An 18103-nucleotide genomic window follows, 5' to 3' on the forward strand; every position below is an offset into this window, starting at 1 on the left:
CATAAAAAGTATTTGCTTTTATCCCTGTACAATTTGTTGCCTTTCAATTTCAAGTACTCACTTATGCTTATCATCTGAGAAAGGGTAAATAGGAATGCCTGACTGGCCTTCACTATTTTCCTGATGCTGTCTGCGTTGCTATGGTGATAAATATGGTCAAATCTTCGGTGTACCAGTACAAGAACAACATTAAGGACATTATGAGATGATTCTGTGATTGCTGATCCACTTTCAAATACCCTGATGCCATTTCAAAGCAATCCCAATATTATCCTCAGCCTCTCCCCCAGCCCCTCACTAAACCCAGAAAAAGCAGAGAAGAGGTGAAGTTGGCAGAGGAGTTTATTTGCACCAAATCAGCAAGCAGTAAGGAAAACTTGCATGTATTTGACTGCTGGCTATCTCTCCGTATCCCACAGAATGTAGCTGCTGCTAAATTCTAAAACCACATCTGGATTGGCATCTCCTGGTATGGTCCAGGATGTCCCAGGAATAGTGCCGCCTCGGAAGCTCCTGTTGCACTGCTGAATGTACAGTTCCTGTCATTCCACTGATAGTATCAGAATGTGACCTGACGGTGACAACACCGCAGGCATGAGGATGAGCAGCTAGGAGAGGGATAATTTGGTTAAGGTGTATACTCTGTGATGCTGCAAATATCCAAGAGCAGGAACATTTGCAGGCAAATCATTGGTTGCCATCGTCTCCTGGGCAGCAGAAGACAAGTGCTTTTCTGCCATCGCTCTGAGTTCTTAAGGCTGTCAGAGAGAGAAACGTGTCCACAGTTGGTTCCTTTCCCTCCAGCGGTAGTTAGTATTCTCCCCTGAGCCCTCACTGACTGAATCCTAGTTGTAGCTTGGATGGACTGTTCAAGGTAAGACCACTGTTTTCTGGCTTGACCTCATCTTTCTGAAATCCATCCAGACAGCAGCCAGGCCTCCATTCCGCCTTGGCCAAACAAAAGATTTAAATTCTTGCCTGTGCGATTTCAGGGACATGTCACTGTTGCAATAAGGACCAATAGAACATAATCCATGTGACTTCAGCTTATAAAATGCAGCAGCATTTGGGACCCTGGAATTTCAGAGCCCTCTGGTGATCTGCTTTCTTGTCTTGCATTGCTTGCAGCGGGTGAAGAAGATGAGGACGAGTCTGGTGAGGAGCGCCTGCCATCCTGTTTTGACTACGTCATGCACTTCCTGACCGTCTTCTGGAAGGTGCTCTTTGCTTGTGTGCCACCCACCGAGTACTGCAATGGCTGGGCCTGTTTCGTGGTGTCCATCATGATCATTGGCATGCTCACCGCTGTCATTGGGGATCTGGCTTCCCACTTTGGCTGCACCATTGGCCTCAAGGACTCGGTGACCGCTGTTGTCTTTGTGGCCTTTGGCACCTCAGTACCAGGTGAGGAGGCCAAGGGCAAAAGTGTGGCAATAGGACTACATAATGGCTGGCACTACTGTCCTAGCCCATTGCTCAGGAGTAGCAAATCTGAGAGGGGCTCAGCCCTTTCATCCCACAATCCTTTGCATGGGCATCTTTGGTGTTTCTGGAACCATTGGTTCATATGATGTTGTAAGGGATGTGAAATCTGATTTGGAGCAGAGGCTCTAGGAGGAGACTCATACCCTCTTTCCCTGGGCAAAAGCTGTTGACACTATAGGGTTTGGGATGCACCAGAAGAGAGTCTCTGTGAGCTGTGGTTCAGTGACAGGATTCTGTCTGGCTATGGAAGGGTTGCTGGGGGCATGTGTTTTGAGCAGGGTGGGTAAATTAGGGACTTGGCAGTAACTGCCCTGTAAACCAACACCTTCTGCTCATAGCCACCCACCTGACATGGTGGGACAGCTGAACGCTTGTCCTGCCTGTGGGAATGTTGACATCATGTGCTTTTACAGCAGGTTCCTGGTCCATGATTGGGGCTCCTAGGAGCTATAGCAACAGGTAATAGTGATAATAATAATGATGAGCAACAGGGAGTGTCCTGCTCTGTTGCCACTGGCAGTGCTCTCTCTACAGCTGTGTCTACATGGCCATGGGGGATGTGGCTGCACCTTGGGTAGGTACCCACACCAGTGTAATTCCAGATGCCATGGCCAAAGCTAGCTGTGAAGACATAGTGACATGCATCTGGCATGGAGTATCAATGTGAGTCTGGGCCCAGAATTCCAGGTAGGCTTGCACAGCCCCAGCTGAAGCCTACACTGCCATGTCTTCATGGCTAGTTTTAGCCATGCTAGGCAGAGTAACACTAGCCTGGCTGTGCCTGCTCCAGCTGCAGTCACACCTCCAGTTGCAGTGTGGTCAGTCTCTCTTTTCAGAGGCCACTTCCAGGCAATGGTACCAAAGCAAGTGGTAGCAAACAGCTACTGAGGACAGAGATGAGCCCTATTTATATCTAGTCAAATAATCTACTCTAGCTCTAGAGCATCAATTTCCCTCAGAAATAAAGTCCACCCCTTCGTGTCCCCATCCCCATTGTGAGTGTAGGTTAATGAAAGTACTCTCCACTAGCCCCCTTCAACCCGATGCCTACACAGGTCTCCTATCTAGCAGCAGCTTATTATGCTATTTAGGGCTTGGCTGAGAAGGGGTCCTACTTCATGGGCAAGATTTATAGTGTCTGCTAGTGACTAAAAGAGGAGCCGTAAGCACCCCTCTGGATGGAAGGTTGAGTGCCACGGGCTGTGTGATCAATGAAAAGGAGAGGGAACAAAGTGCAGTGGGTGCAAAGAGCAAAATGAAGGCCAAGGCATGCCTATAAATATCTCGTAACACCATGTACCAGTGTAGGAAGAAGGTGCTAAAATGGCATGAGACCATTAATAGGACTCGCTACCAGAGCTATTTCCAAACCACTCTTCTGCAGCTTCAGAGATCTGGCTTCTGCCCCCCTCAGAAAAGGGGCATCCTTAGGCCAACTTAGCCTCAACAAATCATGCCTACTTTGTGTCAGTAAAAACTGCCAGGGCCCCATCTTTGGGCAGCACAATTTCATTTTCATTGTTAATTCATGTCTCTCCCTTCTAGACACTTTTGCCAGCAAAGCAGCTGCCATCCAGGATGTCTACGCTGATGCTTCCATCGGCAACGTCACGGGCAGCAATGCCGTCAACGTCTTCTTGGGCATTGGACTGGCATGGTCTGTGGCTGCCATCTACTGGGCTTCCCAGGGACAAGAGTTCCACGTGTCAGCAGGCACGCTGGCCTTTTCTGTCACGCTTTTCACCATCTTTGCTTTTGTTTGCATCAGTGTCCTGCTGTACCGGAGGCGGCCTCACTTTGGAGGGGAACTGGGAGGCCCCAAGGGGTGCAGACTTGCCACAACTTTGCTCTTTGTAAGCCTGTGGCTCCTGTACATTCTTTTCGCCACGCTGGAGGCCTATTGTTACATCAAAGGGTTCTAAGCCGTGGAACGGTGATGAAGTCGGGGGAGGGGAGTCTCCCTCCTGTGTTACCTCATTGGACACCAGTCCTCCAAGTGTTGTTAAACCAGAAGTGACAGTGGTCAGTCAGATTCCACAGGTGCCCAGGCAGGAGGACAACTGGGCTGCAAGAAGGGCAAAATTATCATGAAACAAAAACAAGTTAAAAATACAAAATAAGTTAAAGGTAATTAAAGAAATCCAAGAAAATACACCCAATCACCGACCCCATTCACTGATACTCAGAATCTTCAGCCACCTTCAAAGATCACATTTTCTTTATTTTATTGTGTTCTCTTTTGTCTCCTCCATTCTGAAATAGTATTGTGTATTTTTAAACAGGATTACAGAAATAAGTTGGATCAAGGTTTTCTGGGGGAAGGGGGAACGACATGTTGCTTTAATTTTTTTTCTTCCTTTAAATAGATAAACATATGTTAACAATGAAAACCAAAAGCTTCAAGCTGCCATCAGCGCTGGAGTTGAACTGTGCATTTTCTGAAGCCACAGAAACAAATGTCAATGTCAAATGGCTCACTGTTATCCCTTTCTCCCTTGCATTTATTTTAAGTATATCATGAGACTGATGTATTTTAAATGCAAATACAAACACACATGCAGGAAAATACAACGATGAAGCTAGAACATGGAGCAACCCATACACCCGCCTTGGATTAAAGAAAAAGACCTCTACCATAATGTTGTATCCTGGATATTTTGAGTATGGCATCTCTCTTCGCGTAAAAAAAACTTAAAACCTGTGATACTGCAGGGAGAGGAAAATATGTTCATTTATAAAAGGCAAAGAAATGAACAGATACACAGACTTCACCTGCTATGTGGGGAAAAAAAGGAGCCAGGAAAACCAGTGCACGTCCCTTGGAATCATAATGGTATTGTGCTTGATTTGTGGGAGGACAGCAGGGTGTTCCATTTTGCTTTACAGTTAAGGTGAATTCATGTAAATAATTTGCTGTTCTCACATTTTGGTGCACACGAGAAGCTTTGAGGCATCCCATGCCACTCAAATTTCCTAAAGGATCATCTTAAAGGGTTTACTTTATTCTTAAAAACACACATACGTCCCAAAGGGGAAAGGTTCATGCTAACTCTTCATGACCTCTCTCTGTGCATCAGGGCCAGTTATTTCCCCATGTCTTTCAGGTCAAGTATGTCTGACTGGATGATGACCCACAGCTGGTTATTATAACTCACTGGTATCAGAGATGCTAAGCCAGGATGACACCAGTCTACTTTTTGGGAAAAATCCCAAAACCCAAGCAAAACCACATGACTGTATTTTTCCAGTGCACTGGACATTTTCCATTTTGATTTGGATCATGTCTGCCAGTTTTCTCCTTTAACACGCTGTCTTTAGAAGGGTCAGTGCTCCACTCACGGTCTTTGCTAGGTTGAGAGGCACAGTCTTAAAAACTGCCACAGGTCTCAGGACTTCTGTGTCACCTTAAGTAAATTTTAGAAACGTGCCCTTTTAATTATAAGTGCATTTTTAAAAGAAAAAATACATAAAAAGGGGGGGAGGGTACAAGCAAGATCTCCTATCAGGAATTATGTCAACAGCTGTGAATTGAATGGTTGGGTTGGCTAAGCAAATAAAAGCTATACTTATATCTATATAACCATATTATCTATATACATATTTCTTAAGTGCAAGAACTGGAAGAGGGTATTGCAGCTTCATTCTTTTTCAAGTGTTTTTAAGATGAAGATGTTTTCTTCTGTCAAAAACTTAGGTACTGTAAAGGGAAATGTCTTCTCATAAATTTCACATTCATTAAACAAACCTGGAGCATCAGCAAGTGAACCAGGAAATGGAGAGAGGTTCTTCTTTCCCTGTGTTTTCATAAGCGTGAGCCAATGCGCTGATCATGCCTTAAAGGCCAGGCAAAAGCACACAGAGGGAAACTAGTGATGATAATAGTTATTTTGTTATGGAAAAGAAGATGCAAAATGATCTCAGATGTATGGAAGAGTGTGAAAATGATCCTTAATTGACAAATGAAATATTTATTTTCATACAGATGTGTATCAAGTATATATAAACAGTGTGAGAAGGGCAGGCAAAATTCTTCTCTCTGATAGGATATGCGCAGTGGGCACTTTGTTGAAACTAGCAATGGGTGAACATTAAAAGGTGTGAATCCAATAAGGACCCACATTTTCTGAATGCTTATCCCCACATTATAATTTTGCCTACAAAAATCAGGCAAGCAAATTGATGAGAACAGGATGCCTACAGAGATTTTCAGTGTTTCTTGCTCCTCGCATGGCAAGAAACACAAGAACAAGCTTTTGTTAATTTATTTCAATGCTGCCACTCTCATCCTGGTAAGCAGAGGTACAGGAAATTGAAAACACAAAGGTTTGGGGAAAAAAAATTGTTTGAATTTGAGGCAAAGATTCAGAAGGTTTCTTATTTTATCCAGACCGGTTCTCTCATTGCTAGTTGGAACCTGGCTTGGTTATTTGAAATGCTGTTATGTTGCTTCTGCTGTATCAAACACATGCTTTTCATCTGCTTCTTTATTAAGATCACTTTGTTGGGGGGCGAGGGAGGGCTAGCGGGAGGAAGACGCACTATGCTAATGCCAATCTCAGTTACTTTGCTACCCTTACATGCACAGAGAAAAACTGCTCCAGGCCAATAACCTCTGTGGCGTGATTCTTTATTTTATTTTTTACATCATTAAAAAAATACAAGAAAAGAAAAACAACCTTTGTTGCCTTTTTGTTTGGTTGGATGGGTTTTTTTGCTCTGGAAATTTGCATGGAACCATTGGTACTTTTCTTTTTCTTCCTCTTCCTGTTCCTGTTTGTCTCAATTAGATTTTGCGGGAATAAGCCGCCTAAAGTTGCATCATGGATGTTTTGCACATAGGAGCCCTCCTTTGTTCATTAGAGCTTTCTGGTTTCATTGCCATTGTTCCTTACTCTTTGCTTTTCCTGTCAGCTTCACGTCTCAGTCTGGAATAAAAGCCGCTTTCTTCTTTCTGTTGGCTTGTTGCTTTTTAAATCACATTCTGTACAGTTCCTTAACCATTCGCACAAGTCCCTTCATTTCTCCTGCCCTTACTGCTGGATGAGAAAGAAGTCTTTTCTGTTGTAGGTTGCATAAGACTGCAGAGTTTGTATGGCCACCACGAAGAGGTGCGTTGAGAATCCAAACAACTGCACTGTACCTCCTGACCATCAATGACTCAGGAACACAGACTGAACAGATCTGAAAGTTAAAGGGGTTGGAAGTATTTGGGAGTTGGCCAGTTGGTTGTGATTTTTTTCCTCTTGGAGGTACTGCAGGAAACCTGTAAATCCCTCTTACCTCCTTGCTGAGCCCAGAAAGCATTTGAATGTCTTCATACAGCTGCTGAAACTGTTCCCAGTGCCAAACCGCATTTTGCTGGGCGAATCAGCCTTGCTCACTTTGACGGTGGAATAAATACTAAGAGCAGTGATAACATTTTGCATGCCGGGGAGATCAAAGAGCTTTGCAAAGCAACAGCTAGAGATTAAAATGGCCTCAAGCAATTTGGCTGAACAAGATTTCAAGCCTCCAAAAGATGCCTCGGTGCTACAAAAGAATGTTCCTGTGATGGGACAGGGAGTCCCACAGGCAATGTCAACACTTCCAGTGCTCCCCTATGAATGTCAGATACTTGGCCTAGTCAGGTTGAATTTAGCCTCATTTTAAAAGCAATTTTGTAAATAGGTTTTGCTTTTTCCTACCCCTACGTGAGCTGGATTTGGACTGGAATGCATCCAATCTGGTGGGGCAGCCAAAACCAACTGCCCTTGGCTCTATGGTAGCCCTTGTCTGAGCTATGAAGAGTGTTCGCCTTAGTCCTGTGTGGGTTTTCTCCTTATGCTGATGGCTGGCATCAGCTGGTCCTGGTGCTCAGGGGAATCCCCAAACTCTTTCACGCCTTAGGTCTAGCAGGGGGACAGTAGAAGAACCCAGGCACATCCACTACCCCGGGTTTCAGCTCAGTCAGCCAGTCAAGGCTCAACAACTCCTGTAACACTCTGAGCACTTACTAACCTACCTTCCTTGATTGCTGTAGGCAGCTGCAGCCTGTACGATCAGTCAGCTCATCACCATGTGGCATCTCAGCTACTTGCTGGCTGGAGTTTCTTCGCCAGCATCTTTGCTCCTCTGGCAGCTCTGCAAGCACTCAGAGACGGCCCCTAAGCAGTACCAGGCAGTTCTACCAGTAGCCCCTGGGTTCCTGGGCCAGGCTGGCGAATACGCACCACATAAACCCCAAGGGCCATTGTATTCATTTTAACAGTCAGTGGTGGATTGAGTCACTGCCCGAAGCACACAACTCTGGCAAGCTGGCTACCTGCTATTTTCCTGCAAAGCTCAGCTCTGTGTAGGGCTGGCATATGTCAGGGGTTTTTCCGCCCATTGCCTCTTTTTTGAGTCTCCATCCAGGTGAATGCCTGGCATTTTGCTGGAGCAGATACTGCAGCTCAGAAAACTGGTCTGCTTCCCAAGTGGTCCCTCCTCTAGAACTGCATTTGATTGGCCCCTGCCAGCTGCTAACTCCCCCCCCCTCCCCCCAGCCACCAGACTCAGATGCCCCTGCCAAGGAGCAGGGGGGCGATCCACAGAGAGACATGAATGTGACGGACAGCAGTCTGCTGCTCCCCACCGCCCACAGTAAAGCCCCAGGTACCTACTCCACCATCCCACAAGTACCAATCCCACACAGCCCCCAGCTACCCTTCCCAGTACATATGTCCTCCTTCTGCTATCCTCCATACAAACACAACTCTTCCAGAATCCAGCAGGCAGGCCTCCCAGTACCCAACCACCCCTCCAGTACCTGCATGCATGTGTATACACACACAGCCTACAACAATCCTGGTCCCCGCCAAGTACAACTTACAGTACACACACACATACTCTTCCAGCACCCCAGGTTCTCCCTTCCAGCATACATGTCCCCTAGCACATGCCAGGACCCTGGACGGCCAGTGACCTGGCTGCACAGGGAGGCTAGTCCCCAGCCCTCTCTCCTGGACCCCAACCTCTCATCCTTGCTCAAGCCCAAAGTGGCCCATAGCCCCAGCCCTGGTGTGCTGCATCTTCAGTTCCTGGGTGGCACGTCCGCTGTGCCCACAGCCCCTGGGTTCTGGTCCCCAGAGCACTGGGCAAGCAACACATCCAATCCCAACTCCCTGCGGGAAGAGCACTGGCCTGGGGACGGGAGCACAATAGGCCGGTTGGGGCTGCTCAGCTTCCCCCTGCCTACAATGCCTGGCACTCGTGGTTCTATTCACACATGAATGAGCCAGACAGATTCCAGCTTTGTGTCTGTCACAGTGAGACACAGTGGCCTTGGCAAGGGGTGACGACTAGTCTGTCAACATCACAGCTATTTCTGGAGCTATTTTCTGACAGTGGCCAATCATAGAATCCTAGGGCTGGAAGAGACCTCAGGAGCTCATCAAGTTCAGCCCCCCACCCAAAGCAGGACCAACCCCAACTAAATCATCCCAGCCAGGGCTTTGTCACGCCAGGAGTGAAAAAACTCTAGGTCTGGAGATTCCACCACCTCCCTAGGTAACCCATTCCAGTGCTTCACCACCCTCCTAGTGAAATAGTTTTTCCTAATATACAAACTAGACCTCTCCCACCGTAACTTGAGACCATTGCGCCTCATTCTGCCATCTGTCACCATTGAGGACAGCCTCTCTCCAGCCTCTTCAGAACCTCCCTTCAGGAAATTCAGCTATCAAATCCCACCTCACTCTTTTCTTCTGCGAACTAAATAAGCCCAAATCCCTCAGCTTCTCCTCGTAGTCCCCTAATCATTTTGTTTGCCCTCCACAGGACCCTCTCCAATGTGTCTACATCCTTACTATAATGGGGTGCCCAGAATTGGATGCAATACTCCAGATGTGGCCTCACTAGAGCAAATAAAGGGGAATAATCACTTCTCTGGATCTGCTGGGAGTGCTCCTCCTAATGCACCCTAATATGCCATTAGCCTTCTTGGCTACAAGGGCACACTGTTGACTCATATCCAGCTTCTCATCCACTGTAATCCCCAGGTCGTTTTCTGCTGAACTGCTACTTAGCCATTCGGTCCCAGCCTGCAACAATGCTTGGGATTCTGCACTTGTCTTTCTTGAACCTCATGAGATTTCTTTTGGCCCAATCCTCTAATTTGTCTAGGTCACACTGGACCCTTTCCCTGCCCTCCAATATATTTACCTCTCCCCCTAGCTTAGTGTCATCCACAAACTTGCTGAGGGTGCAATCCATCCCCTCATCCAGGTCATTAATAAAGATGTTGAATAAAACCGGTCCTAGAACTGATGCTTGAGGCACCCCACTTGAAATTGATCGCCTGCCAGACATTGAGCCATTGGTCGCTGCCCTGGGCCCAACAATCTAGCCAACTTTCTATCCACCTTACAGTCCATTTATCCAATCCATACTTCATTAAATTACTGGCAAGAATATTGTGGGAGACCATATAAAAAGCTTTGCTAAAGTCAAGGTATATCCCATCCACTGACCTCCCCATGTCCACAGAGCCAGTTAAATCATCATAGAAGCTAATCAAATTGGTCAGACATGACTTACCCTTGGTGAATCCATGTTGACTATTCCTGATCATTTTCCCCTCTTCCCAGTGCTTCAAAATGGATTCCTTGAGGATTCCCTCCAAGATTTTTCCAGGGACTGAGCTAAGGCTGACTGGTCTATAGTTCCCTGGATTGTCCTTCTTCCCTTTTTTAAAGATGGGCACTACATTTGCCTTTTTCCAATCATCCGGGACCTCTCCTGATCTCCACGAGTTTTCAAAGATAATGGCCAAATCTCTCAGTACCCTCGGATGCATTAAATCTGGACCCATGGATTTGTGTATGTCTAGCTTTCTAAATAGTTCTTAACCTGTTCTTTCTCCACCGAGGGCTGCCCACCGCCTTCCCATATTGCCTTGCCTAGTGCAGTAGTCTGGGTGCTGACCTCATCTGTGAAGACAGAGGCAAAGAAAGCATTGAGTAAATCAGCTTTTCCCACATGATCTGTCACTAGGTTACCTCCCTCATCCATTAAGGGCCGCGCACCCTCTCTGATCACCTTCTCATTGCTAACATGCCTGTAGAAACCTTTCTTGTTACCCTTCACTTCCCTTGCTAGCTGCAATTCCAATTGTGCTTTTGCGTTCCCGATTACTCCCCTGAATTCTTGAGCAATATATTTATACTCCTCCCTAGTCATCTGTCCAAATTTCCACTTCTTGTAAACTTCCTTTGTGTGTTTAAGCTCACCAAGGATTTTCCTGGTAAGCCAATCTGATTGCCTACTATATTTGCTTTTCTTGCTGCGCATCAGGATGGTTTCTTCCTGTGCCTCCAATAAGGCTTCTTTAAAGTACTTCCAGCATTCCTGGACTCCTTTCCTCTTCGTTAGCATCCTGCCCATCAGTTCTCTGAGGGAATCAAAGCCTGCTTGTCTGAAGTCCAAGGTGTGTATTTTGCTTCTCTCCTTTCTTCCTTTTGTCAGGATCCTGAAATCTACAATCTCAAGATCACTGCTGCCCAGGGTTGCCACCCACATCTACTTCCCCTACTAGTTCCTCCCTGTTTGTAAGCAGCAGGTCAAGCTGTGCATGGCCCTTGGTCAGTTCCTTCAGCACTTGTACCAAGAAGTTATCCCCAACATTCTCCTCAAACTTCCTGGATTGTCTGTGTACTGGTCTCCTAACAGATGTCAGGTGGATTAAAGTCACCCATGAGAACTAGGGCCTGTGATCTGGAAGCTTCTGAGTTGTCTGAGGAAAGCCTTGTCTACCTCATCCACCTGATCTGGTGGTTTATAGCAGAAACCAACTACAACATTTCCCCTGTTGCTCCTGCTCTAAGCTTAACCCAAAGACTCTCAACAAGCTATTCTCTCTCTATATTCTGGAGTTCTGAACAATCATACTGCTCTCTTACATACTGTGCAACTCCTCCTCCTGCCTGTTCTTCCTGAACAGTTTATACCCTTCCATGACAGTGCTCCAGTCATGTGAGTCATCCCACTAAGTCTCTTGTTATTCCAGTCAAATCATAGTTCTTTGACTGTGCCAGGGCTTCTAATTCTTCCTATTTGTTTCCCAGGCTTTTTGCATTCGTGTACAAACAGCTTAGATAGTTGATTGCCCTACCATCTCCATTTGAATCAGGGGTCCTCCTTTGTTGCTTCTTCCAATGCCAATGCAGGTGGTCGGATGTGAAAGTTCCTTTGGCCTCTTCTGTTGACAGCTGGCCTTGTTCAGTAAATATGAAATGAGAATTGAGCCACTTACCTGCCCCTTGTGACTTCCTCTGTATTCCTGTGCTTTGGGTGCCTGTCCTGGAGGTGCTGGTTGAAGTCCCTGCTCTGCTTGTTGAGAAATGAGTGGCAGTGTAAGCTATTACCTTCAAGTGTTCCACTATTAACCGGGGCCCAGTAAGCTTCCAAGCCCTTCTGTGGCCTGGGGGTTAGGGCGCTTCTGGATCAAATCCCTGCTCTGCCAGGCAGGAGTCCTCTGGTGTGTGAGATCAGAGCCCTTGTAGCTGATTAAGAGGCTATTTGAAGCCCCTCTTACTCCCTTATTTAAAGAGGAATTGCTGCTGGGCAGTAACCCCACTCTTGTCCATCAGGATATAGGCCCATGTTGTGGCAGACCCCAGGGCACGGTCTCCTCCCTGCTCTTTCAAGGGGGGTGAAGTTGAACTGGAGGCTCCCACCTCCTTTGGATAGTCACTTGGGGTATGTCTACACTACCCCGCTATTTCGAACTAGCGGGGTAATGTAGGCATACCGCAATTGCAAATGAAGCCCGGGATTTGAATTTCCCAGGCTTCATTTGCATAAGCCGGGCGCCGCCATTTTTAAATCCCGGCTGGTTCGAACCTCCTCATTTCACAAGGAGTAACGGTAGTTCGAACTAGGAAGCCTAGTTCGAACTACCTAGTTCGTGCCCCGTGTAGCCGCGCTGCACGGGGTTCGAACGAGCGGGGTTTTAAAAATGGTGGCACCCCGCTTATACAAATGAAGCCCGGGAAATTCAAATCCCGGGCTTCATTTGCAATTGCGGTATGCATACATTACCCTCCTATTTCAAAATAGGAGGGTAGTGTAGACATACCCTTGCAGGCCAATCCTGCCTGAATCCTCTCCCTGTGCCAAGACAACAACAGCCAGCCTCTTGAGAAAGAGAGGAGGCTTGGGACCAGGCTGACAGTCACCTAGGAGGCAGGAAACCCTTGTTCAAACCCCTGCTGAAAACGCAGCTAGGGGATTTGAACCAGGATCCCCCACAACCCAGGTGAAGAGCCAAACCACTGGACTGGGCAATAGGTGTAGCTGCTTCTTGGGGAGGCAAGCTCCCCAGGCTGAGGCTCCACCCAAACCTCACCACCGCACCACCCAGGCCCCTGCCCCTTCCCACTCATTCCAGCCAAATTCCTGAACATAAATGTAGCAAATGACCTCTGGGAAAACAACATTCTTCTAAAATGTTTTTCTAAAGAAAACGGAACAGGTTTTCCACTGCATGCCAGATTGAGACAACTGGACATGAAGAAGGTACCTAATTAAAAGCACTACATTCAAGAATAAAACATGTCAGTCACAGGTTTTTTTATATATACCCCAAATTTTGTCAGAGATTTATTTACAAAAAAACTTCATAATAGGGGCAAGTCAGCTACCCTGCTGAATACAACATTAAATACTATGCAACACATGATGCAGCCTCTCTGGTTTCCATTTATCTGCATCAGTATTTCTAAGCTGATTTTATATTTTAAATAAATGCTGAAGCCTTCGTAAAGTAATCGTTCCAGATTACTTCACTGAAACCTTGGCCTCTAGAAACTTGGATTTCAATCCTGAACTCCCCATTGTATATAAATCACTGTGGTGTGTGACCACAGGCTTCCTAACAGTAAATTATGTATAATATTAATTAACCACTTTAGTAATGTGTTTTATTGGTATGATTAAGTGTCTGTAGGGCAACCATCACCCTAGCATCTAAGACTCGAGGACATGGTTGAAATGTACTAAGAACAAATAATAGGCTACTACTGTCAGCGTTCAAAGTCCCCAAAGGTGGACACAACACAGATGTCAGCATATGAACAACATCATCATGGAGACTCCATCCACAAGGTACGGCTGAGCTGTCATATCTACTGGGCATTGAGAGCCCTTAGCATCTTGCACATGGTACTCAGATTCTTATGGCCTTGTCTGATGAGCAGCCCCATAGACTCCACTTAAGATCTGCCTACATGGGCCTGAAGATGAAGTGACTCACCCTGTTCAGTAACAATGGTTCTTCAAGATGTGTGTCCCTATGGGTGCTCCACTCAGGTCTTGGTGCATCCTCACGCTGCTGATGGGAGATTTTTGCTCCATAGCGCCCCTCACTCCGTGCCTGCACACTCCGTGTTGCGTGTTGCTGCCGTTTGATGGATGCATGTGCAGCAGGAGCCTCCCTCTGTTCCTTTTCTACCTGAAATCCATTAAAGAACTCCAAGCAGAGGGGAAGACGGGAGGGTAGTGGGGCACCCACAGAGACACACATCTCATAGAACCACAATCGGATATACATAAAGGGAACATTCAGAAGCCTGTTGGTGAGCATTTCAGCCTGCCAAACCACAGTCTGACAGACCTGCAAGTAGCTGTCTTGTCACAAATCAGCTCCACAATCCAGATCCACAGGGAGGCTCTGGAATCACAGTTAATCCGCAAATTCAATTCATATGCTAATGGACTCAATCGTGATATGGGCTGGTGGGGACTCTACCTACTTAATAACCACTGAAGGTGCTAACACAGCTCTCTGAGAGGTATCCTTCCTGTCTTGGGAATCTATCTATTGACTTTGATTTTTATCTGCTTAGGTTTAAGTACCCATTCTCCAGATACTTAATGATGCTCTGTCTTCCATCCCCCTCCCTTTTTCTCTTTCTCCCCCCTCCTCTTCCCCTCTCCTATTTATTTCGAGTTTTCATATCCCCAACTCATAACTCTGGTCATCTGAAGAAGTGGGCTGTGCCCACGAAAGCTCATACCACCATCTTCATGTTTTGTTAGTCTATAAAGTGCTACCAGACCATTTGTTGTTTTTTTCCTGTAAGGGTATGTCTACACTGCCACCCTATTTCGAACTAGGGTAGCTAATGTAGGCATTCGAAGTTGCAAATGAAGCCCGGGATTTAAATATCCCGGGATTCATTTGCATCTTGCCGGGCGCCGCCATTTTTAAATCCCCGTTAGAGCGGACTCCATGCCTGCGGCTACACGCGGCACGGAGTAGGTAGTTCGAATTAGGCTCTCTAATTCGAACTACTGGTACACCTCGTTCCACGAGGAGTGACAGTAGTTCGAATTAGCGAGCCTAATTCGAACTACCTACTCCGTGCTGCGTGTAGCCGCGGGCACGGAATCCGCACTAATGGGGATTTAAAAATGGCGGCGCCCGGCAAGATGCAAATGAAGCCCGGGATATTTAAATCCCTGGCTTCATTTGCAACTTCGAATGCCTACATTAGCTACCCTAGTTCGAAATAGGGTGGCAGTGTAGACATACCCTAACAGACTAACTCGACTACCCCCTGAAGCTACTTTCTTCTCCATCGAGTGGTGTCCCCATGGGTGCTCCACTCAGGTGACTTAGTAGCAGTACCTGCCAGATGGTGGTGGGCATTGGCATAATTTATGCAGAGGAAGGGCCGCATCTGCCAGAGATGTGGAAGGTACTGGTCCTTTCTATAGGGCGTAATGTTGTGCAAAGGTGTGATGGGAGGACCATGTAGCTGCTTTACAAACATCTGCCAACGGTACATTATGTAGGAAGGACATTGTTGTGGCCAGCACACATGTGGAGAGAGCCCTGGTAAGTCTGTGGTGGCTGCTTCCCTCGAAGTTCATAAACTGTGTAAATGCAGCTGGCAATCCATTTGGATAGACGTTGTGCCAAGACCTTGTGCTCTTCCCCTATGTGGCTTGGACCAAGAGATGAAGAGTCTGTCTGACTTTCTGGTTTCTTTGGTTCTATCTAAGTAGAATGCAATAGCTCATCCAATGTGTGCAAGATGGCCTCTTTGGAGAAAGTATGAGGTTTAGGGAAATATGAAGGAAAGTATATCAGTTCGTTTAGGTGGAAGTCGGATGTGACCTTGGGGAGGAACTTGGGGTGAGGCCTGAGTATGACTTTTTCTTTAGTAAACGTAGTGAAAGGTGGATCAGCCATGAGGGCTGCGATTTGGCCTACACGTCTTGCTGTGTTATTGCCACTATGAAGGCCACCTTCATGGACAGGTATTGTGGTGATGTAGTGGCTAATGGTTCAAAGGGTGGCCTGGTGAGCATGTCGAGAGCAATGTTTAAGTCCCAAGGTGGCACCGGGGGATGCAGGTTTGGGTGTATTTTTGGCAGGCCTGTGAGGAATTGCTTCATCATGTGATGTGCAAAGAGAGAGAAATCATCCACAGGTTCATGGAAAGCAGTGACTGCTGCCAGATGGACACAGAGCTGATGGAGAGACTTGCATCACTGAGGTCCATCAGGTACTTTAGTATGGTAGATGGGGGGGGAGGGCAGTATTAGGGAGTAAACGCCGAGTGATGCAGCACTGTTGAAAACATCTCCATTTGTTTTGGCAGGTGCTTCTAGTGGAGGGTCATCGACTGTTCAGTAGGATGTGTTTGACTCTGTCTGAACAGGTAAGTTCTTCATTTTAGAACCATGGAGAAGCCATGCTGAGAGTTTCAAAGTTTTAATATTCAGGCGGTGATGTTGCGTTAGGAAGTGTAGTGCCATGGGGCAGGGGATCGGTTGATCTACTGAAAGGCAGTCCAGATAGGGGAACCAGGGCTGTCTCGGCCAGGCAGGAGCTATCAGAATTACTGTGGCTTGGTCGGACCAGATCTTGTGGATCACCCTGGAGAGTAGTGGGATTGGTGGGAAAGCTGTAGGGGAGCTGTCCAGCAAATGGTGAAGGCAACCCCCTCCCCAATATCTTGTCCTTCCCTGCTTGGGAGCAGGGCCTATGGGATTTGTGGTTGAGTACGGTGGCAAAAAGAACTATGCACCAGCCAAAGCCAGTCACTAGCTGATGCTGTTTCCACCTTTGTTGCTCACCTGCAATTGTTTAGGCCTATCCTCCAGGACAAAGGAGCTTAGCTGAGTTAATGTAATTAGCAAATGGTTCAGCAAGAACTTTGTGGACTGTTAGCGAGTTTATAGGGAAGCTGCCGCCATCCAAGTCAGCCCAGCAGTAGGAGCGGGCACAAGCTGAGAAGTGCTCATTGCTATGAATAAACTTGGCAATATAATTCTTAAAAACACTTTTACTTACAACTGTCTTAGTTGCACTAGAAGCAGGTAGCTTGCTAAAAGGGAGGCTCTTTGTGGCAATGGCAGGTAGACTCCAATGGAAGAACCTGTGATTGGCCCTCATTTGCCAGGGGTGAATGGAACACTTATCAGAAAAACACAATGTTTAATTTCTAGGTAATTAATATTATGGGTAAAACAATGCCTCCTACCAGGCAGCTGTGTGCTGGGAAGACTTGGCTGTGCTTGACACTGCTGGATACCCCTTTGAATTGGGGGTAACAAACATGCCCAAATCACTGCCTCCTAAGATCATTAGAGCAAACAGTAGCAGTAGTAGTCCCCCGCCGTCCCCCCCAAAAATCTGCAAATTACATCTGCCTTTTGTGTGGTGTGCGAGTGAATATGGGGGAGGAGAGGTGCTTTGCCTGCTTTCCCAGGCATTAATTTGCCCCTAAATAGTCTGATTTTTACATTAGTACTAAATGTGGCTGGCAGCTGTTTTATGGTCTTTGACCTTTCATACCACCAATGTCATACAGCACATCACTCCCCTGCAATTCACTATGCAGCTCTGAAAAAACAGCCTGCCTGAAAAACTAGTTGTGCTGACAAGCTACAGTATGGAGGCACTAACTGTGGCACCTTTGTTGCGGTTGAGTTGAATGTTGCACTACAGCAGGGCTCCAGCCCCGTTAGGATTAATGACATACCCAAAATTTTATTGACACCATAAAGAGTCAGAAAATTAACAAGAATAATTGTCAATTAGTTGGAGCTAATTAAATACCGAGTCCTTTAAAAAATGTGTGTTGAAACTTCCAATTCCTGCCTAAGTGATTTTGAACATACCTAAGAGTGGCCATACTGGGTCAGACCAATGCTCATCTGAAGAAGTGGTTTTGCCCATGAGAGCTCACGATATACTCTCTCTCTCTCTCTAGCAAATTAATAAAAACATATATATATATATGTTTTTGTTAGTCTCGAAGGTGCCACAGGACTACTGGTTTTTAAAATTACAGACTAACACGGCTACCCTTATTAAACTGTTTAACAAACTATGTTAAATTCAAAGCAAAGTTTTTCACCACATGCTTTCAGCAATCTTACTGATCAAACTGCTTTGGTCAGGACCCCTTCTCACAAAATCTAAACAATGTTTCTTTTGTTCCAACTGCTATGAATGTGGTGGGCAAGGGGAGTGAGAGATGCACTTGGGTGCTTGTTCCTATTTTTTTTATAGCTTCAGTCTAGTCCCTCTTGAAAAAAAATTTACAGCTGGATACCAGGAGACAAAAAGTATAATTGGGAGGGA

General features: G+C 46.4%; 1 protein-coding gene across 7 annotated transcripts in view; it reads left to right on the forward strand.

The window, feature by feature from the left end:
• Window positions 1–6444, forward strand: part of SLC8A3 (solute carrier family 8 member A3) — a 185813-nt gene extending 179369 nt beyond the window's left edge. For 3 of the 7 annotated variants that reach the window (XM_006130304.4, XM_075927318.1, XM_075927319.1), the window contains 2 exons: window positions 1129–1404; window positions 3031–6444. In XM_006130304.4, the coding sequence (XP_006130366.1) occupies window positions 1129–1404; window positions 3031–3407 (653 nt within the window). In that variant the 3' untranslated portion in view covers window positions 3408–6444. The remainder of the gene's footprint in view (window positions 1–1128; window positions 1405–3030) is intronic. The other 4 variants (XM_075927317.1, XM_006130303.4, XM_006130302.4 and 1 more) reach the window with 2 other exon arrangements.
• Window positions 6445–18103: the final 11659 nt, after the last annotated feature.

The sequence above is a fragment of the Pelodiscus sinensis genome, chromosome 4 (genome assembly GCF_049634645.1).
Source record: "Pelodiscus sinensis isolate JC-2024 chromosome 4, ASM4963464v1, whole genome shotgun sequence".
NCBI classification, from domain to species: domain Eukaryota; kingdom Metazoa; phylum Chordata; order Testudines; family Trionychidae; genus Pelodiscus; species Pelodiscus sinensis.